This window comes from Pyrus communis, chromosome 4 (genome assembly GCF_041283825.1).
Source record: "Pyrus communis isolate YQ-2024b chromosome 4, ASM4128382v1, whole genome shotgun sequence".
In the NCBI taxonomy this organism is placed as follows: domain Eukaryota; kingdom Viridiplantae; phylum Streptophyta; class Magnoliopsida; order Rosales; family Rosaceae; genus Pyrus; species Pyrus communis.
In genome coordinates, this window is record NC_142568.1 from 18,111,192 (window position 1) to 18,134,237 (window position 23,046).

A 23,046-nucleotide genomic window follows, 5' to 3' on the forward strand; every position below is an offset into this window, starting at 1 on the left:
TCGAATAATGACACATGGCGCAACGAGAACGATTAAAAATCTTATCCGAAATTACAATTAAAATTATTTTGTATTATTTTATAAATAAATAAAAATACTAATATTTTATTGTCTATTGCTAGGACTATTGAAGTGCAACGGTAGAGATGCAAAAAACGATTACTGTTCATTAAAGGCAGTTGTTATTCACTAGGTGGATAATATAATGTATTGCCTGGAGGAAGATTTCACACGCTAGAGTTGCTCTTATAGAACCATTTTTTCCCACTTCCTTTTCAATTTTTCTCTATTTTCTTCTAGGGGCATCTCAGGTTGCAAAAATATTTTATTTGAAAATGCTTTCAGTCATTTAAAAGCACTTGCTAAATGAGTTCTTGATATCCTGAGTAAATGATTTCTTTTTAGTTATGTTCGGACTTCTAATAGTAACGAACATTTGCTACTTAGTACTACGGTCCAATGGATTTCTCTTCACTTGTAAGTGAAAGGTCTTAGGTTCGATTTTTACGAAAAGTGAATTTGAGCAATATTATTGCTAGCCCATCCCTCCTCCTTAATGTAGATAATATCGTTTGTTCAAGAAAAAGAAAAAATTGTAATGATCCTTTGACCAGTAACTGCCAATAGTTATTCCAGAATTTAAGACTTCTGAACGCCCTTCGAAATAGAAATACCGGGCCCTTATATTAGCTAGATCCTCTAAATTATGATCACTCTTCCAAACAGAGAGGACCATTACAGATATATTTGCATTATAGAACATCTACAACTACATATAAATATAAAGCAGTGACCGTTTTACATTTGAAACTGGAGAAATAGAACATCTTGAAGCAAAAGACCGAAAATTACAAATGTTCGGTAAAAGATAACAGCTTTCCTGGCCTTGGGACTTATTCAAACCTAAAATACCAATTCAGTTTTACTTCAGAATAATAAGCTTCTGTTCTTTCTTTCATTTCTGCAGCGGTTTTGCCACAGACGAGTTGATATGCTTAAAAGTAGCTTCCCCTTCACCATATTACAAAAAATAAATCTTCTTTAGGAAGTATATATGTCCTGGCAAATGACACAATGCTCTGATATTAATCTAGCCATGACACTTCCCTCTTCAATGACCAACTTACGGCTTCGCTTGTTCCACAAGTGCAGGGCATAAGTCTCCCCGTCATTTAGCTCATTTAGAATGATTTTTGCCGCTCTTGAATCTGATCGTTTCTTAGGCTTCCTGAAAAGCCTGTGTATCCGAACCCAGTCCACCGCATAAAATGCCTTGGGAGGCAAGATTGTAAGGTTGTAACCTGGTGTGTTTCCAACGCTCTCAATTACCCTCGAAACCAAGTAAGGTCCATTGTGACCCCATTTGTTCCCATTAAAAGTTTTAGCAAATTCGGCTAAAAAGTTCACGAGAATCGGATGGTTTACGTCGAAAATCATCACTGCATTATTTAGTGTAGTCCATTGTTTGGAGTTCTTATCTATACTTTGTGCTCCAACTGCATTCCTCAGCCCCGAAAAATCTTTCAATATTACGAAGTCAGTGTCCAAATATATGCCTCCATACTTGTACAGCATTGCAAGCCTAATAAGATTTGCTAGGTTTTGAGGTAATGGGATGTAACCTGGGTCCTTCCCCCCACTCTTCAATTCCTCAAGCCAAGATTCAGACGGCGTGTCCTTGACCAAAAAGGGCAAGTCCGGCGTGATTGCTAGTATTTTGAATCCTCTGTCCAGCAGTGGCTTCAGGATTCTGTACCCTCTTTCGGAATCCATGGATTTCGATACGATCACCAAGCAGCCTTGAGGGTTGGACTTGAAGAGGGTGTCCAAGGCCAAGAACTCTCTTTTCCCAAATGACTTTGCCGGTGAAAGCCATATCATATAGAACTTAGAGCTGCATCCAGTGTCGAGGAACTCGAGCACTCGACCGTGGAATTGCTTTGTCAAGTTGTCAGAGTGTAGTATCTCAAGCTCCGGCAGTTTTCGCCGGAACCACCCTAGCCTTTCTTCTTGTGAGGCATTTTCCGGAGGAACCAAACGATCATGAATTTCATCTTCAATGTTATCAATATTTGCTTGCATATTCGGAAGCTGTGACGTTGATTTGATTTGCTCTTCAGGAATTTGAGTCTGGTGATCATGGTCAAGAATTTCATGATTGCTCGGGACAACTCTTTGCATGGAAAGGTTGGAAATAACGCTGTCTGCATAGATGATAAAAAATATGGCGGCAAATGAGACGGTGGAGAAGATGGAGGATTTGGCTGTGCGGCTGAGCAGCCTATAATCCAACAGTACATTTTCTGGCGTTCTTTTGACTGACATGAGGGTAAATTTTTGTGAAATTAATCTTTTGACAGACATGAGGGTAAATTTGGGTAAGGAATTTTTTGGAGAAAGTATTGATCTTAATATGATGAATAAATAATATGGTGGTAAGGCCAAGTGATTTATACAATATTATATATATAGTCGTATAGGAGGTTTTTAACTGTATGAAATTATGAATCGTGTTTTGCAATGATGTGACCCTCCTGATGTTTTAAACATGGGTTGGAAATGAGTCATCTTTGCAAGAATTAGATGTGAGTGTATTTAGCAAGTATTGCAGGTGTGATCCAATACTAATTCAGCAAATATGAGGAGTGTAATCTCGTACAATATTTTATGGATCCAAATTTAATTGCTTTAGTTCTTTCAATGTTCAAATCAATCATAAAGGATTGAGCTTTCATGCATTGTGACAAACATTTAATACTTGCTTATTGGACATAAATACCAATTACATCTTGAATCGATCAAGAGGTTAATATATGACAATGTCAAATTTAAATCTATTTGTAACTTCTTATTTATTACACCCATTACAACCATTGGTCTGTCAAATAATAATGACTATATGAGAAGGTATAGAGTCTTTATAGTTATTGAATTGTATATGAAAATTGTAGAAATATCATTCATTGTAAATTCAAGGCTCACCCTAGCAAGGCATGCAATGCTAGACATGACATTTTATGGACTACTAAGACATGTGATGCCATTGCCAAGGCAAGGCATCTTTAGAGAAAGAAGGCAAGGCAATGACATGTTAACTAGCTAGTTAATTAAGAGGTAAGAACTTGTTGGTTGGGTAATCGTATAAGATTGGTCCATGAATTATACCTTGATTATTTGCATTTTGTTACTTAAATACGGAGATATTTTTCAATGTATTGAGAACATACCTCGGTACACTAAGTGTCATAATACAAGTGGTTGAATTTTTTTTTTGCAAGTATCCATCCACTAGTATTGTGGGACTTGATGTACCAGACCGTGTTCTTGGCACAGTGAAAAATCTCTTCTAAATATGATCAAGAATAAATTCTATAGTCTTCATACTTTAATTAACTCCCAACATTTTAGTCCTCCCTCAATTCTTTTACATTGCGTTTAAAAGAATAAATTTAAGATTACTAAGAAACTCTAAAGTAATATAAATTAAAATGATGAAATTTTATTATCTAGAATTTGTGAGTTTTTTTTTTTTTAAAAGGACAATGGAATTTAAATACAAAATGTAATGTGTGTATAGTCATTAATATATATATATATATATATATATATATATAATTGAGAGATAGTAGTTAAGAAATGTACTGGTGGGGACGGCGGCAATGATGGTAGGTGGTGACGGTGGGGTGTCACGGTGGCAGCGGCAGGGAGGCAGCAGTATGTAGTGGTGCTAGCCGTGATATTGGTGATGAGATATGGTGGGTGGTGATGGTGGCGGTAACATGTGGTGGTGGCCACTCATCGATAGGTTTTATTATTATTATTATTATTATTATTATTATTATTATTATTATTATTATTATTTTACATCTTTAAACTCTCACTCATGAAAATTTAGAAAATGACAACTATTTGCATGGAATTTAATTTGGGAATTGGAGGTCTTGAATTCCAAGTTCTTTTTCATGTGGAAATCTAAATTTTTATGTTTATGAACCCAAACAAGGAATTAGTGCATATTATAAATTATTTTTATCCAAATTTCAAATTTATTTTCCTCCTCCAAAAACATAATGTTGATTTCAGTGTTCTATTTGAAGGGTAAAATGGTTGATGGTTGATTTAGGTCCTTTTCAGACGAAATCATCACAAATAAGTAGGAAAAAGGCAACAGCAGAACTAAGTGCTTGTTTGGATGTGCTTATAAAATAATTGAATGCGTTTTTGGTGAAAATATTTTTGAAATCAATCCTTAGTAAAAATCCAAAAGGATCCTAGAAATGCACTTTAAGTGCTTCCTACAAGAAGCACATAGCTGGTGCTTCTTTTAAAAAACCACTTAAAAGTGCTTTTGGAACTCAAAATCAATTTCATTAAAAATGCTTTCAGTCATTTTAAAAACACTTCCAAATGAGTCCTAATTTACACGGTGGGTTAGCTAATTCTTTTAGGATTACTTTTTTATTTCTAATATGAATTCCAACGACAAGACAAATTGCTTAAGTATATAGGCTTCACCTTCACCATCTTGTGCCAAATAAATATTACTTTAAGGATTAGATATGCTAGGGCAAACGGCACAGTTGTCTAAGACTAATCTGGCCATGACACTCCCCTCTTCAATGGCCAAGTCCCTACTTCTCTTGTTCCACAAATGCAAAGCGTAAGTGTCTCCATCATTTAGCTCCTTCAACATGCTTTCTACCCATCTCAATTCTGACCCTTTCCGCGGCTTCCTAAAAAGAACGCGTATCTGATTCCAGTGCACCGGATAAAATGCCTTGGGAGGCAAGATAGTAAGGTTGTAATCAACCGATCCTGCACTCCTGCCTAGTCTCCCAATTACCCTAGTCACCAAGTATGGTCCGTTGTGACCCCATTTGTTCCCATTAAAAGTGGAAGCAAATTCATCTAAAAAGTCTAGTAGAACTGGATGACTTATGTCATAGGCCATGACTGCATTATTTAGCATGTTTGCATTTTTATTCTCCGAATCTAAACTTTGCGCTCCAATTGCATTCCTCAATGCTGAGAAATCCTTCAGAAGTATCAAGTCTGTGTCCAAGTAGATTCCTCCGTACTTGTACAGCATTGCTAGCCTAACTAGATTGGCTAGGTTTTGAGATAACGGGATGTATCCGGGGTCCAGCTTCCCACTCTTCAATTCTTCTAGCCAAACTTCACCTGGGGTGTTCTTTAATAGGAAGGGCAGGTCTGGTGTCAGCGTGAGTACTTTGAATCCTCGATCTAGTATTGGCTTCATGATTCTGTACCCTCGTCCTGAATCCATGCTTTTCGATAGGATCATCAAGCATGCTTTAGGGTTGGAGTTGAAGAGGCTGTCCACTGCCAAGAATTCTCTTTTTCCGAAACTGGTTGCCGGCGAAAACCATATCATGTAGAACTGAACGCTACATCCATGGTTGAGGAACTCGAGTACTCGACCGTGGAATTGCTTTGTCAAATTGTTTGATTTGAGTATCTCTAGCTCTGGGAGTTTGCGCCGGAACCACATAAGCCGTTCGTTTTTTGTGACATTGTCTGGAGGAACCAAAGGATCAGAAATTTCTTCAGCAACTTCGTTAACCTTTTTGACGATTTGCTCCTGAGGTAATTGAGTGTTATGGTAATCAAGAAGTTCATGAATTCTCAAGTCAACAGGATGCATGGGAAGGTTGAAGACAATGTTGTCTGCATAGATGATGAAGAATATGACGGCAAATGAGACGACGGAAAAGATGGGAGATTTGGCACTGCGCCTAAGTTGCCTGTAATCAAACACTTTTTGAGACATTCTTTTCATTTTCTTAAGAGTAGAATAGGGTGAGGATTTTTTTGGAGAAAGCATTGTTCTTGGTGTGTTGCATTGTGCGGTCTGCCAAGTGCATATATATATAGTAGCTAAAACGTTTAAAACTTGCAGTAGTCTTGCAGGTGTTGTCCAATCATCCGTGAAGAATTAGCTGCATGATAGAATCAATGTGCAATTATTTGCAGGTGTTGTCCTTAAATTAAGAAAATATGTTGTAATGTTGGGTTCAAATAATTGTAGGGTTTATATATAATTGCTTTCAGTTCTTTCAATGTTCAAATTTAGTGCTTTGATGGCCATTTTATTAAAACTTAATACTCATGGCCATGTTTCAAAGTTCAATAAATTAGTAATTTATGAAAAATGTGACATTTACAGATACTTATTAGTGATTATACCTATGAATAATACTTACATCCCCATATGGAGTGTACATATCCTTCTATTTGCAAATAACATATCTTGTCCGAATAAATTCAACAATCAGTAATGTTCAATTTATTGATCTTCATTTGATTATCACTTCTATAAAAAATAATTTGAAATGAGGATTGTTTAATCATCCAAATGCATCAAACAAATGGACGGTTCATCATGAATCCGTTACGTCGATTTGTTTTATACATTTGAATGACTAAATTATCTCATATTGAAATGAATTTTTGTAAGAATGATCTACAAATGAAGATTAAGAAATTCCATATTTCCGATTATGAAATTTGGATGATCAAAATACATTATTCACAAGAGAAGAATGAGCTATCCCTCCCATGAGAGAATACATCATGGGCTTTATGAAACAATAATGTTTAAAAAGGGACACGGCCATCATTTTACATATGGATACTAATCTCCATAAATACTTGCATATTGGCTAGTGGGATGGTAGGAATCTCAGTTATTATAGAAATAACTGAATTCATGATTTCCACGTGGACCTCCATGCACAAAATTAAAATATAAAAAAACAACTGAAATCATGATTTCCTTGTTTTGTAATTAATTTGGTTGTAATTCATCCCGTGAATTCATTTTTCTTTCTCACTCCATAAAATCTTCTTCTAATTGATATAGGCATTAATTTTAAAAGTTTTCTTAATTTCAACAAAATTGTGTATGTATTAAAAAGTATTAGCAGAGAGCACATATTTTGTGTGTGTGAATAATTTCTCTTTATAAGTGTATATTTTTTTTTAATATTACACAATTACTATTTTGTCCTCCTTATGTAAATATTGTGTATCAAAAGTGAGGGTAAAATAGGAAAAATAAGTATAAAAAGGGTAAAATAGGAAAAATAGGGATATGATTGTCATTTTGTCAAAAGGTACAAAATTACTATTTTACCCTCCTTTTGTCAATAGTGTGCATCAAAAGTGAGGGCAAAATAGGGAAAAAAAGGAAAAAAAAGTTGACAATGAGGGTTTTCTTAATAATAGTACTACCATTTGTCTACACACTTTATATGTATGAACACATTTTTTTAAGAAAATGGGAAGGAGAGAGGGAGAGGGAGAGAGAGGGAACGTGAGGGGAGTGGGAGGTTTTTTTTTTTTTTTTTTTTTTTTTAATATTGGAGGTATTTTAACATCACCTGTAGGTGTGGTTTCAATAAAAAACAGTAAAATTTGGACATGTGAAATTACATTATTGCCCATCATTTTTTTTGTGTGATTGAAGATTAAGTTGTCTTTTCACCTTCTTTTGGTTGACAAAGAGGGTTTCATTAATTGGTAGAAATAATAGTAATAGTATAATAATAGTATAGATTCTTAATTTAGTGAAATAGTCTATCTATTAAATTGTTTATCACAAAAAAAATTCACCTATACTTTTATAATATAATTTATTTATTGTATAAAAATTATAAAATTAATGCTTAGTTTTAGAGTTTATTGGTATTCCTATTCACTTGTAACTTTGTAAGTAAGAGGTCTTAGGTTCGATTCTCGCCAGATGCGAAATCGAATCAAATTATTATGGCTAGCACATTGTAAGGCTTAGCCTACTCCTTACCTCTTAATATGGATGATATCGTATGTATTAAAAAAAGAAGATATACGTGTTCCGTTCTCAATCAATGAATATCGTAATTTGTTTAAAAAAAAAAAATATATATATATATATATATATAACGAATAATGTACCTATTGTTTAATTTTCACAAAACTAATGTATCTACATAAATAATTGACTTATTTTTTAATTTTAGGAAAATAATTTGCCAACTGTGTTTGTAATGTACCTATTGTTTAAATTTTACAAAACTAATGTATTTATAAAAATAATTTATCTATTTTTTATTTTTAGGAAACTAATTTACCTATTCTTTTCTTTTTACAACAGTAATGTATCTATAATTTTATTTTTATATGAATAATTACCTACTTATTAGTTTTATGTTTTACTATTATATATGTTTGTGTGTTTGCAAAAATTACTTAAAAAACGTTAGGCCCTATCAAATCAAAGTAATGGTTGGCTAATAATGAATGTGTGAACAATTATAGAAGTCCTGGCATAAATCGTAAAGAACTTATACTAGTAGGTCATATATTTTCTAATGTAGCAATTTAATAAAATTTTGAGTATTTGTTGAATGTTTATACAGAAGTGGATTTTTATCCGAAGAATATGAGATGTAAGAGCCTATTTTTAAAGAACCAAGAAAACTATGGTTCTTGTTCTAACAAAAATATATAAAACTGACCCATGGACTTGTAGGACCTGTTCCCTTTCAAACAGGTTAGGTTAGGTTCGATTCCTATATTAAATTTCTATAACCTAGCCCGGCCTTCTCCATTTTATTTTCAAAAGGATGCAGTCCAATCCCTTTAATTTTGAGCCCGGTCCGGCTCGTGCTCACTCCTAAATTCCAGTCCATCTGTAGGCAGAGACTACAAAGAATTACTCATCAAGTATACCAAAAGAACCAAAGGCCCAACCTAATCTTGGGCTTTTCAAAGCAAACTACAAAACGCAGACAAATGGAAGCGATATTCAACCCAACGGTCTCTAAAACGGAGCCACAGTTTCCCTCGAAAACCTTATCCGCTTCTTCTCCTCAAGCTCCGGCCATGGCGTCACTGATACTCGGTGCTCCCCCGGCCCCCTCTCAGTCGCTCGCTTTCAAGTCCCGCATTTCGTTCTCTCGCTCCGAAACCCTTGCCATTTCTCTCCCCTCCTCCACTGCTTCGCTCTCGCTCTCCACAGCTTCTTCTCCACCGGTTCCTTCAGGTATACGCAAATCCCAAATCCTCTTTCTCTCTGTGTAACTTGCGCTAATTTTGTTTTGTGCTTCTGCAGTATATTGCGGCAGAGGCGATAAGAAAACCGAAAGGGGAAAGCGCTTCAATCACTCTTTTGGAAATGTAAGTCAATTTTCTAAATTTTCACCGTTTCACATAAAAAAGCTCATGAATTTCATTGAAGTGATGGTTTTGTTCTTTTAAAGTTCGAAATTTTTCTGAGAAAGATCGAAAATTAAACTGTAGGCGCGGCCGCGGAACAAGAACAAAGGCAGAGGACCACCTAGGGTTCCGGTGCCGGCGGCGCCCCAAAAGAAAGATAAGTTTGAGGACGATACGATTGTCAAAGTTGAAATTGATGAGTCCTTGTCTTAGTTAATTAAGGGATCCTCCAATTTGTGTAATTTCTGTTTTTTAATTGTAATTTATGAATCTTGAGTTTATGTTATGAGGATTTTGATCAAATATTTTTTTGTTCTTGCTTGAAATTAATGAGTCAAAGCTTTAAATTTTCAATTTCCATTAATTAATTAATTAATTTGTAGTTTTCCTTATAGTTTGGGCGGACAATTACCCAGATATGCTTGGGTAGTTCTGTTTCACTTGTTTGTGTTACTTTCTTGTCTTTTTGGACACAAAATCTTCTTGGAAAGATATGGAAGGAAAAACAAATGTTCGCCGGCTTTCGACATTCTTTATAGTTTATAAGGGAGTTCATCGCCGGCTTAGTCCCATCTGTTGGTGTTTTCCTGCCCTATTCTGCTTCTTCTTCATAAACCTGCACTTTGTCTGTTCCTTTTGTACAATCCGAGACCCTGGGTCTTTAGGATTAGGATGACTTTGTCGGAAATAACCGAAGAGAAGGATGATGAGATCGGGTTTTTTGCTGATCCAGAAGCTCAGAAGGAGAGGATAAGGCGGATTATAGAGTATCAGAAGTCGCTTCATCAGTCTTCATCTTCTTTGTCTTCCTTGTCTTCCTCTTCTGCTTCCTGTTCCTCATTTTCTTCAGCTCGAAGAAGTAGCAGTTTGTTTGGTTTGATGAAAGTAGGAAACACATCTTTGAGCAGATTGTTTGACATGGAGCATACAAGTTTGGGGAACCATTTCGAGGATTTCAGTGGATCCTCGATAGTTAAGCCTATCCTTCTATGGGGCAGTGATACAGACAATGAGAAGGAAACCCGTCACCCCTGGGAATCCATCAAACAGCTTAGACCAATAAAGGGTTCTAGGATTGGTGATGGACAGGATAAGTTTGCTTCAGATGGTAGCTTCTTGGGTGGAGATTATGGCTTTCGGGATAGAGATGTAAGAATCGGCGCCCGCAGATTGACTAAGACAAAGTCGTTTAGAAGATTGCCAGGATTTGGATTATGGAGATGCAAAGGATTTAGATTTAGATTGAGATTACGGCGGCTTAGGATCGCTTTTAGTAGAAGAAAATGTTGATATTAGTCTGCAGACTTGTAATACAAACCACATATATTTATATATAAATGAAAAGGTTAACTTCGATTAACATATTGAAACTGGGAACTTCTTAACTTGTTTACAGAATCTGAGATTTACAAATTACAATCAAACAATGATCTTAATTACAGTGGGGCTAAAAACTCGAAATCAAAAACGAAGTTTGTGTGATCGGAAAAAAAAAAAAAAAATGAATGAAAAAACCGAAAGACAGACTAATTTCCGGTCTGCCACTTTGTCGCAGATTGAAGATGCTTCACCATTTATTCGATTAAAATTCTTGAAGAACTGTATATGTCGTTGCAAATGATACAGCGATCGGAGATTAATCTCTGCATAAGGCTTCCTTCTTCAACTACTTCTCTGCTGCTTTGCTTGTTCCATAGGTGTACTCCGTAAGTCTCCCCGCTCAGCTGAAGCAGCTTTTCTCTTATCCATCGAGAATGAGCCGGACTTCCCAGCTTCTTAAACAATCCTCCGATCCTACTCCAATCGACGGGGTAAAAGGCGAGAGGGGGTAGAATCGTGAAGTTATAACCGGGTCGGTTTTGCACCCTCAGGACCACTCTGGAAACCAGGTAGGGACCATTATGCCCCCATTTATTCCCATCAAAAGTGAGGGCAAATTCCTCCATGAATTTGTACAGAAGGGGATGATTCATATCAAAGATCAGAACTGCGTTGTTTAATCTGGTCCAGTTCTTCGAAACCACATCCACACTTTGTGCACCGATCGAGTTTCTCAATCCCGAGAACGATTTCAAGACGATGAAGTCTGTGTCTAAGTAAATACCTCCATACTTATATAGAACTGCGAGTCTCATCAAATTAGACAGATTCTGGGCTAATGGAATCTCACCAGGATCTCTCTTGCCTCTCTTCATCTCCGCAAACCAGGATTCTGCCGGCGTGTTTTTCAACAGAAATGACAAGTCCGGTGTCACAGAATGAACCTTGAACCCGCTATCCTTCAGCGGTTTCAGAATTCTGTAACCGCACTTGGAGTCCATGGTTCTCGATAGAATCATCAAACATCCACGAGGGTGGGCTTTGAAGAGACTCTCCATTGTCAAGAACTCTCTGCTCCCAAAAGACCTCGCTGGCGAAATCCATGTCATAAAGAACTGACCCTCACACTCCTTGTTAAAGAATTCCAGAACACGGCCATGGAATTGCTTTGCAGACTTGTCTGACTTGAAAATGTGAAATTCCGACAGCATGCTTCGGAACCAAGCAATTCTCTCTTCTTCTGTGACATTGAAAGGAGGAACAAGAGGCCTTGTGTTTTCTCTACCAACTTCAATGGTCTCCTCCTGCATGGAACGCAGAACTAAGTGACTTACATCAGACTTGATCAATCTGCCTGCAGAATTATGATCATAACTCTGCAGCAACGGAGAAATTGCCTTGTTGTTCGACGCTACTGACTGTTCCGAGTCGCTATGGATGATATTAGCGGCATAGACGAGGACGATGATTGCAACAATTAAAAGAGTATAGAAGATGCGAAATTTGGCAAGGCTAAGAAGGCGGCTGTCGATTCGAGTCATGGTCATTGCCAGAGGAGCTGCAGCATAGGGAAAGAAGTGAAGTTGAAGAGATATAGCTCGAGAGGAACTTTCATGGCGAATAGACCAAAGTATGACTGCAGACACGCTTATACAAAAGAAATGTTGGTTGCAGGCTTTCTATAGTTCAATGTTCGAGTTTGAAGCATTCAATAATTTGACTTTTTAGTAAAAGTCAAACGTAGCTGCCTCTAAAACTATGTCCTCAGCTTTGTGTGGATGCCTTAATACATAATTAGCATCGTAAATGACTAGTTAGTCTAGCAATACTTTGTTTTATTTAGGTGGAAGATATCTCAAATTTCATTCACATGAATCTAAGGTTGATATATTGTTAGTGTAAGAGAATCCGTTTAGGAGTCTGTTGGGCTAAGGGCTGGTTTGGTATTGCTGTGCTTTGAAAAAAAGCTGATTCTGCTGTGCTGTGAGAATAAGCAGCTGTGAAATAAAGCAGCAGAGTGTTTGGTAAACTTTTTTGTAAAAGTACTTTTGAAAAAAAAAAAAGGCAGTATTATAGTGTTTGGTAAACTTTTATGTAAAACAGATGTGAAAAAAAACAGGTTTTTCAAAGCTTGGTTTTGTAGCTTCTTGTTTTTGGCTTTTTTCACCCAAAACTGTAAAAAAAAGCTGAAGCTGAATGTTTACCAAACACAAAAACAGCTCCCAACTTTTTTTGATACCAGCTTTTTTCAGAATCACCTAAGTCTTGTAATTCCCTGTAAGTTTAAGATAACTTGTTCTCAAGTCAATTGACTAGTATATATTTGTAATATTGTTTTATCAATGAAATCAAGGAATTACAATTCTACATGATATTACTAGCTTTAGGTTCCCTCTTCCTGGTAAAACCCTACCCTCCTTTCCCCTTTCTTCAACCTTTTGCCGTCCCCCTCTAGGTCAATTTTCTCCAAACTTTTGCTTTTTGCCGTGCCACCTTCTCCCTATTCCCCTTGACAACGCAAGCCACTTCAAATCTTCATCCTCTACTTTCACTGGACCCCTCTTTTAACGATGCTCACTTTTTGAAACTCACCAATTCCAACTGTCTCCTTTCGCTTAGTCAGATGAAACCGTTTCTTCTCGATCACAATTCTACCTATACAGTGGAGGAGGAGGTCAAATGTTTGACTTACATGTATATGAGGTTGATATGTATGTATATATTTGTTTATTTATTTATAGTGAGTGATATTTAGACATACAAAATTGACACACTCCAATATAAATAGATTCCACAAAACTATAGTAATATCTGCGTCTATTAGACAATGCGTCAAAAATGTGTTAATTTTGCATGTCTACGTATAATTATTGTCTAATACAAATGATATGTGGCTCACTTTGACTTGTAAAAGTATATTTGTATCTTCTAAAATTAATAGTAAATATTGAGGGTCCATCAAATTATAGATAATTAAAAAGGTAAATTACACAAAACTTCAATTATGAGTTACGTAATAGTTTCATATCTTATGTTTTAAACATTGCAATGTCATAAATCCGTTAACTTTTATATTAATTTTTCTGTTAAATACTAACATAACATGAACGGGCCCACTTATTTGCTAATTGAAATAAAAAATTAATTAATTTATAATAAAATATTTTTTATTTATTTAACAATTAAAATTGATTAAAAACAAATTATTTTGGGGGCCCTTTCATCCCAATCTCTCTCTTTCTCCCTCATCTCGCATCTTTTTCTTCTCTGTGTTCACAAAGAAGCCGAGCCCATAACGGCCACCCACCAGACCACCACCACAACCGTGTCACTCTCTCTTCTTTGTTCCCTCAACGCTCAACTCCCTAAGTTTTTCTAACCTCTCAACTTCTCTGTACAACAACACAAATGGGAGTCACCACCACCTCGCGGTTTCCTGATGAAAAATCCAGCTATTCCTCGTCAGATTGGACGAGACTAGGACCACAGATCACTTCCCCTTCATCTTGAGGTTTAGATTAGAGCATGGGAGACTCGAATATGCCTCGATTTCGCAGCCACAAACCCAGTTTTGGGCTGACAAGCTCAGGCAGTTCTCAGGCCATTATCTGGCCACGATTTTGCCTAAAAATGGTATATTTCTATTCATTCTTCTGTGATATTCATTTTGAGATAAAAATTTCATGTGTTTTGGTAGAGAATTGAGGTTGAACGGTGCATAAATTTTCTGGCCTTCTTCCTGGCAGAATTTGAGGGTTGCAGTAGTACAACCTGCAACCAAGACCAGGTCGACCCAATCACACGGACGGCGCAGCGATAGAGCAACGGACGGTGACAGTGCAACGGACGAACGACGAATCTCTGCAGAAATCGGCGACTAGTGGGTGGCCGTTTTCTGACTCGGTTTCTATGTGAGTATAGAGAAAAAACAGATGTGACCGTTGCTAGAGAAGGGAGAGTTGAAAGAGAGAGATTGGGATGGGGGCCACAAAATTATTTGTTTTTAATTAATTTTAATTGTTAAATAAATAACAAATATTTTATTATTAATTAATTCATTTTTTATTTCAATTAGCGAATGAGTGGGCTTTACTCATATTACGTCAGCATTTAACAGAAAAATTAACAGAAAAGTTGACGGAGGTATGACATTGCAACAAATTCATAAGATGACGTATTACATTGTAATGTTTAAAATATGAGGTATAAGAATTGAAATAATTTTGTGTAATTTATCCTAATTAAAAATGGTGATGGAAACGTGTTTCACGATTATTTATTGATTAGGCAACTGCCCCATTGCTTTATTTTTCACCGACTTACAAAGATAGCAAGACCTACCAAGGTATTTGTGACCAACCCATACTCTAGCATTAAAATTGTAATCTCATCAAAGCACAAAGGAAGGCCATTCCTTGAAATTAAATTGTTTGCCTTAGAAGAAGGGGTTACCAAAATTATCGGATTATTTAACTTAGCCATGTTCTTGGTGTATTTCCCTCCTTATACGTCCATTTTTCTGTGGACCTAGAGGGGGATATATTGCATAAGGTTTCTAAAACAATTGATTTTGATCTGCTTGTTGAGGAATCGGTTAGGCCTTGATTGGCTCTTTGTAACGGGTCTTTGTAATACTTTCAATCAATGAATCTACTATCGTATCTTTTTAAAAAAGAAAAAAACAATCGATTTGTACAATTGTCTTGTGTCTCATTCCTTATTCTTCTGTTCCCTATTGAAAAATTATTTACTCCTAGCAGACGAGACATTGGTTGTTCTGGTAGTTACAGGCATAAGCTTTTCTTCACCCACAATGAAATCTGTTGGGTAGAGATTCTTACGCATACAATCAGAAATATTTTTTTCTTAGTTACAAAAACGTAACATGCGAGTAAAGTTTCCCTTTTGTGTTATACAACATCTCTCGTAGACATGATACAATCAAATCCATTTCGAGGTGTAAAGAAACTCTTACATACAATTAAGAATAACATTCTTTTATCATCATTTCTCATGACATGATACATAATACAATAGTCAACAGCGGATGTACATTGAGACCAAAATGGTCGCATGACCATTCTAAGTTTGTCTTTTGAGAGGACTCTTCGAATGTTTGGTATGGGTCCTTTTTGTGCCCACCAAGTGTTTGATGTAATGTCTGCTAAACATATCTCAGTAGCACTCGACAAGTTGGGTCGAGAGCATAGGCAAATTCTCTTGATAACATTCATTAGATTGTTTCGACATATATCAATATCTGTTGACATGTGCGCAACATGGTTTGATTGACGTCAACAAACCCACCAATTGTTTGACGAAATGACTCAATGAATAATAAACTGATTTTGTTTTTTTTTTTGTGCATCTCGCTATGTTTTTATTAAAATAAAAACGTAGACCTTTAACACTAAGACCCCTCAATGTTCGATGCCTGGATCTGCCAGTACGCTGACAAATGAAGTGGTGGAGTTAAATTTTTCTTGGCTACGAAAAACTGTAACATGCAAATATTTTCCCCTGGTTACATAGCTTTTCTCTAAGTATATGATAAGAATAATATTTTTTTAATACCTCGTCATCAACTAGAGTCGAATTTAAAATCTCTTCACTTACAAGTGCCCTTAAGAATAATGTTTAACAATACTTATTTTAACATGGTGATTGAGGTTTCAGTTATTAGGCCATCTCTAACCAAGGGTTGGCCAAATGGCTCGTTTTCGCCATCTGACCCTCCAAGATATTAATATTTTAATGAACGGTACATGGCCATATTTGTCTCCATCTCCAACCAAGGGCCATAGGGCTTGTTTTAGCCCTGTCACAAAAAACCATCTCCAACCAAGGGCCATAGGGCTTGTTTTAGCCCTGTTACAAAAAACCATCTCCAACCAAGGGCCAAACATAATTTATTATTTAAAAACTACAACTTAAATTCAAATCCAACAACTAAGCGACGTTAGCATGAAGTGAAATAGTATGGAATGATGAAAATTATGTGAGAAATGGTGTTAGAATGGCTTAGGTATTTATAGGACAAAAAAAAAAAAAAAAAAAAGGGAATTTTTAAATTTCATAAAAAAAAATCTGGCCCAAAAAATAATAATAATAATAATAATTTGAATCCAATGGTAACTAGCCATTGTATTTCAAATTTTTCCTATCATTCATGTCGGTTATATCCGACAGGAATAAAGAAAGGAAAAAGTCATATTCCTGTCGGTTATATCCGACAGGAACAACGAAAATTCCAGCCCGGCCCGGGGCTGGCTGGATTAGGCTAGCTGGTTGGCCCTTTGGCCCTTTCAGATTCTATGGAGCCTATGAGCCTTCTAGCCTAGCTCTCGGTTAGAGACGGTATGTTGAAGGGCTTTTTTCTGTTACTGAAATAAAAACTAAAATAATTAAACTGTGCCCATAATTACAATATAGTTTGTTAGCTAATTAATATGATCCACGCAGTACTACTTGTCAACTATTTTGATTTTCTCACTAATTAGTGTAGGTTTTTTTTTTCTTCATTTAATTTATCGATCAAGAGGTCGCATCCGACTTTTGGAACAAGCAGCAAAATTATTCAAGTTTAATTTTAAGCAACGTACGTACTCGCCTCCAATTATGATTATGTAGTGCCAGCAGAAAAATACGTATATGATTCGATTCAAGGGGTTGGGTCTCCTCATGCAACTTGACTTCTTTTTTTTTTTTGCATTGGGCATTAAATTAATCCTTATGCAATTATTCGGCTATTACTTGGCTGATTCACGTTATTCAATCTTAATATTTTATGTTATATGGTAGATAAAATGTCTTCTTTTTTTTTTTTTTCTTTTTTTTTGTCAAAGTAGATAAAATGTCTTTATTACTGGAATTATTTTCTTCTATTCATGATACATATATACTGTATAAGAAAAGGTATAAACCAGATTGGATGGGGTCTTGGAATATTAGCTCCGAGTCCCGGTTTAGTAGAAGCCCCCAAAAAACCCATTGCTAGAACGTAGGAAACCAGCATGGTCAGGAAAATTCCAAGGTTGCATTGCGACATGAGTGATCACGAAGCTCGTCAAAACTTAAGCGCGGGAACGGCTAAGCGGGAACGGCTCCCAGTTTTGATTATTATGCTGGGAACCGTCCATTCACATGTAGGCAATTGTAAGTGAGAGAATTTATATTCGATTCTCTCGCTAAAGCGAATTCGAACCATATTATTGATACCTCATTATGAGGCTAGCCCTACCCCCTTCCCCTTAGTATATATTATTTATTCAAAAAACAATTTATCTTAATAACAAACTAGTAAATAACCAAAAGCCAATATCAGTAGAAACATCTATTTTACGTATACAACATGATCACTAATTATAAAACATAACTCCCTAATTATTGTTTAATATGACCAAATAACTGAACTTTCAGATGTGGAAAAGTTGAACAAACCAAAAATGGTCCTTCAAGAGAAACACTTGGCTCCTTAGATTGAGGAGGAATTCCTCCTTAAAATACTTTGTTGCCTATTCAAAGAATATCGTGCTTATTATAAGAAATGTTCATATTATATATAAATTACTCTGTAAAGATTAACTCTACAAAAAAAATAATTAAAACTAAAATCATTGAGTAACTAAATTGTATAAAACATATGGATAGATTTGGTAAAAGCATTACGAACTGTTCTATTTGCTACAATTGATTGACAAAACGTAAGGATTTTGAGAATGAACTCCTCCTCAACCTCAAGGAACCAAGCTCTTCTCCCTTTCTAATATTGAGTTTTTTTATTACCTAGTTACAATATATGAGAGCTTAAATGGATAGCTAGGAGGGGTTTCAATTATATAAGAACAAAAATAACCGCCAAATGAAAAGAAGCTTACGATAATATAGAGAGCGCCTAAATTTCCTTTTCCTTGACAATTATTATATATATTTTTCTCTAAAAATTTAAAAAAGACATCTGATGGTAAATTACGATTATTCATCAATTTTAATGATCGAGAAGAGCAATTATTATATATTAGATAATTGAAACTCTTCCTATCGCCACCTTTAACATGTCGCCCTCAGTACTAGCCAAATAATTGAGATAAATATATAAATGTTGGTTCATAGTGGGTGGACATTTATTACGAAACCAAACAAAAAAAGGCATGGACCATCTTGTAGTTTTTAGCATCTTAATGTGTAATGGCTTGTATTTAATCCTTTTCAAAAATAAGAATCTAGCTCGAGGAGTTTGTATACTAATGCAAAAACTTAACCTTTATTTAGAGGGGGCGTTAAGGAAGAGCGAAAGTTGTAGTCAAGGTTCTAAAAAACATTAAGCGTTAGTCGGGTGGTGGGCTAGCGCCTAGGCGGATTTAGGTAAATTTCTTGTATATCTTATAAATAAGTGCATATTGACACTTACAAAAAATTATACTTGTATGAAATTCATGAATAAGATAATAAAAGAATGATAAAATGCAAAAAGAGTATCCAACAAGTCCAAAATTTAAAAACACATTAAGCATATATGCCATATAACCATAGTAAGGAGTATTGTAGGATGACACATGTACAACAAGTTCACAATTTAAAACAACATAAAATGGAAAATAGGAGGAAAATAGGGAAATTTAGTAATGTAAGATACTTATCTTTGGCATCCCGGAATTTAAGTTGATACACAACACACCTATTCTATAAAATTAACTCAACAAATTTCCCAAAAAAAAAAAAAAAAAAAAAAAAAAAAAACCACCCAGCCGCCTAGCCCGCCTAGAGCCACCCTGATTTTTCCAGCCGTTTTGCACAAAATCACCTTGGTTCCAAGGCGCCTAGGGCGTTTTTCAGAACAGTGAGTGCAGTTACATAAGACCCTCTAAAATTTTTGTCATCTAATATTTATATGTTATAATGTTATATATTTAAAAATTACTTTTGTTATGCAATAATGTTCTATATTTAATAATTATTTTTGTTTGCACTTTAAAACCTCATCGTGCACTCCCTATAAGCGTAATTTTTTTTTCCTTTCTATACATAAATTGGAGTACAATGAAATATTTTGAGTGCCCATAAAAACACCTTAAAAACAATATTTTTTTTCAATTTTATTATATAATAATGTTATATATTCAAGTGAAACTTTAAAGTTGAAGTTTTTGAAGTTTTTTTTTTCCTTATTTGGTTGTTTAAGATTGAACTGCTTTTGATTATTTAGTGGACATTATGTTTGTAACTCTTTTTACTTATTATTAATGACATTTTTAAACTTTCAATCAGTGAGTGCTAAACTTTGTTTTGATTTAAGTGATTGCTATATTGTCCTACATTTTTCTTAAAACTATCTTAAGGAGAGGCCCTTTTATAAATTTAGCACAGGGTCTCAAAAACTCAAAGACGGCCCTGCCTTTACTTCAAAAACCCTGTATGAAAACGGATATATTCATATATATATATATATATATATATATATATATGTATGTATGTATGTATATGTATGTATGTATGTATATGTATGTATGTAATATGTGTAAGTATATATACTAGCAGAAATTCTTGGTACTTCCGAGGATATTCTCGAGTAATATGATAACAAGACAAAGGTTTTCTGAATTTATTTGATTCAAATTTGCAAGCTGCATGTGAAAAGACTCCTCCCAGTATTAGCTGACAATGATCTTAGATGCAAGATCTATTCTGTGTACAGAAATGATTAAACTGTTAGCAAAATGGTAGCCTCTTATGAGCTGCAAATATCTTGGCCATGTTAATTATTTGAGACAGGCTGATGTCAACTCAAACCCTAAATAAACTGGTCCACATAGTAAAGCTCCTTATCATTCTAACGCTTCTTCAAAAAAATACGGTAGATAATAGTATAAAAGAAGTTTGTGATGCAAACTAAATGGTCATCTCTCATGGAGCTACCAAATATAATACTCTTTTATGAACATGTCACCATCTCAACTAGCCAAAACTCATTAGCTTAGGCCTTAATCTTTCCAAACACGTCTTAATCGATCTTTCGCGTGCTTTCCCTATTTCCAATTAACAACTCTAATCTCCATAGTGAAATTAACAATCTGGCCCTAGTGAATGGAGTGATGCTTCGGTACAGATGGCCGTCCAGGACACAAAAGTGACCAAACACAAAGAGATGGGATCAAGATACAAGTGGGGGTGTTTCGGAGGGCAGTCGGACAGCTACGTTGTTTGGATATCTGCACTTAAGAATTTCTCCAGTTGATTGGGCTGCTGATGGGAAACAAATACAACAACAACAAAGTCTTATCCCATTAAATGGGGTTGGCTATATATATGAATCTTAGAACGCCACTGCGCTCGGTTTTGTGTTATGTCTTCCGTTAGATCCAAGTAGTCCAAGTCTTTTATTATAATCTTTTTCCAAGTTTTCCTAAGTCTTCCTGTTCCCCTTTGGTCCTGAAGCTCTGTTTCGTAAACGCATCTCCTCACTGAATGAAGACAAATCCAATACAATATTAACCCAATAATGAAGAATCAGAGTCCTCTTTCGAACACTGCATTCAACAAAATCACAATTAAAAAAAATAAAAAGAAAAAAAGAAAAACGAAATCTGTATTCAGATTTGCAACAAAATGGAGCTTTCATATACTTGCCGCATGAAACTTCTGTTTAAATTCCTTCCCGGGTTCTTTCTCTTATGCATGATCACGTGCCCGGAATTCGCCTTTGGAAACGAATCTGACCGACTCGCTCTGCTGGACTTGAAGAGAAGAATAACAAATGATCCTCTCCAGATCATGAACTCGTGGAATGATTCGATAGATTTGTGCAGTTGGATTGGCGTTACATGCAACGTTTCGAACAAAAAAGTCGTTATCTTGAACTTGGAAGCTCAACAACTGGTAGGCTCCATACCATCTTCTATCGGAAACCTTACTTATCTTACTGGAATCAACTTGATAGACAACAACTTTCACGGACCAACTCAGCTAAGAATGTTTGATGTTGGTGCAAATAAGCTTATTGGGTCAATTCCGGACCAACTCAGTTCGTTGTTGAATTTAACTCATTTTTGGCTTGATGACAACAATCTCACCGGAGCAATTCCGGATTGGATAGGAAAACTTTCTTCCCTGTATGCATTCTCTCTTGCTTACAACAATTTTGAAGGAAGCATACCAAATGCGCTCAGGCGGTTGACAAGCTTGGGAAGATTCGTAATTCCATCAAACAAACTTTCCGGTGCGGTTCCTTCTTCAATCTATAATATATCGTCGATATACTATATTACAGCTACTCAGAACCAGCTGCATGGAGAGCTCCCACAGAATGTGGGGACTACTCTTCGTAATCTTGAGATATTTGCTGGTGGTAAACTTCGATTTCTTGATTTTGCCGAAAATGGCCTCCCGGGGAAACTCCCTGCTGAAAATCTAAATCATCTCGTTGGGCCACCGATAACAACTCGTTCTCAAGAAGCTGCAGTCTTGTATCATTCCTCTTTGAAAAGAGTGTGGCAAAAGTGTCCCACGCTTCTTTTGATGTCTTGGCCTTCTGTATGTGCTCCAACATGTCCTCTTCAACTATGGTTTTCAAGGCGAACATTGCCTTACCTGCCTTGATCTTCCATTTCCGCAAAGTGCCACTAGTGTCTTCTTTCGGTTGCGTAACTTCATTACCACCGACGACATCCCAAAGATCTTGGCCTTGTAGGTAAGACTCCATACACATCGCCCATGTGTTGTAATTTTTGTTGTTCAACCTCTTGATTCCTCCAACAACTTGAAAATCTCCCATCATGTCGGCAGAACTTCGATAAGCCGAACGGTCAATAATCTTGCGAAGTACTAAATTTCTCACGATTCTCAAAAACTTCAATAGAGACGATCAAAGATCGTACCTCTCTAATACCAATTGTTGAGGAAAAACTTATAGTACATAACTCTAACACAAGTGTTGGAGAGACAACACAAGTAAACTAATTACTTGTATTACACTCACAAAATATTACAACACACAAAACTCTCAAGGACACACTTTAGAAGCAATGACACTCACTCACTTTCTAGAGACACACTCTAGACCACTCACACTCCTACAAGACTACTATTGCTTCTCACTCTCACTTGGTTGCCTACTTGCTTGCTTCTGGGTTACTTTCTTCTTAATTGATTGATACAAATGGTGTGGAACTGTGGATGCCTTCTCCTTTTATAAGCATGGATGGAACCTTGGAGAAGCATGGAAGCATCATGCTAGAGATGTCTAGATAATTCCACTACCTTCCTAAGCTAGAATTATCTACACTAATCCTGTATGGTGGTGGAATCCTCATCATTCTTCTATACTCTTCCACCAACTTGAACTTTGCTAGAATTCTCTAGCATGTGCATGGATCTTTCTTTGTGCATGGGCTGGATCCATTATCTTTGGGCTCTTTGGGCTGGTGTTGTACTTTTAACAATAATCCCTCTCACTTGCGCACTTGCATTAATAATTACTCTGTCATGTTTCATTGTTGCTTGTGCAAATGT

The 23,046-nt window shown here is 35.9% G+C and overlaps 5 protein-coding genes across 5 annotated transcripts; 2 read left to right on the forward strand and 3 right to left on the reverse strand.

The window, feature by feature from the left end:
• Positions 1 to 776: 776 nt before the first annotated feature.
• Positions 777 to 2,421, reverse strand: LOC137722078 (uncharacterized). The gene has a single exon (XM_068461064.2). It carries the CDS (start codon positions 2,362 to 2,364, stop codon positions 1,042 to 1,044), a length of 1,323 nt encoding a protein of 440 aa, XP_068317165.2. The 5' UTR covers positions 2,365 to 2,421; the 3' UTR covers positions 777 to 1,041.
• Positions 2,422 to 4,364: 1,943 nt separating this feature from the next.
• Positions 4,365 to 5,844, reverse strand: LOC137722079 (uncharacterized). Its single transcript, XM_068461065.2, has one exon. The coding sequence runs from the start codon at positions 5,798 to 5,800 to the stop codon at positions 4,547 to 4,549; it is 1,254 nt and encodes a 417-aa protein (XP_068317166.1). The 5' UTR covers positions 5,801 to 5,844; the 3' UTR covers positions 4,365 to 4,546.
• Positions 5,845 to 8,798: 2,954 nt separating this feature from the next.
• Positions 8,799 to 9,522, forward strand: LOC137722559 (small ribosomal subunit protein bTHXc). The gene is made up of 3 exons (XM_068461590.2): positions 8,799 to 9,046; positions 9,116 to 9,180; positions 9,304 to 9,522. Exons 1-3 carry the CDS (start codon positions 8,887 to 8,889, stop codon positions 9,430 to 9,432), a joined length of 354 nt encoding a protein of 117 aa, XP_068317691.1. The 5' UTR covers positions 8,799 to 8,886; the 3' UTR covers positions 9,433 to 9,522.
• A 265-nt stretch (positions 9,523 to 9,787) lies between these two features.
• Positions 9,788 to 10,610, forward strand: LOC148697572 (uncharacterized). Its single transcript, XM_088692719.1, has one exon. It carries the CDS (start codon positions 9,892 to 9,894, stop codon positions 10,507 to 10,509), a length of 618 nt encoding a protein of 205 aa, XP_088548845.1. The 5' UTR covers positions 9,788 to 9,891; the 3' UTR covers positions 10,510 to 10,610.
• Positions 10,525 to 12,175, reverse strand: LOC137722558 (uncharacterized). Its single transcript, XM_068461589.2, has one exon. It carries the CDS (start codon positions 12,084 to 12,086, stop codon positions 10,794 to 10,796), a length of 1,293 nt encoding a protein of 430 aa, XP_068317690.1. The 5' UTR covers positions 12,087 to 12,175; the 3' UTR covers positions 10,525 to 10,793.
• Between the last annotated feature and the right edge of the window lie 10,871 nt (positions 12,176 to 23,046).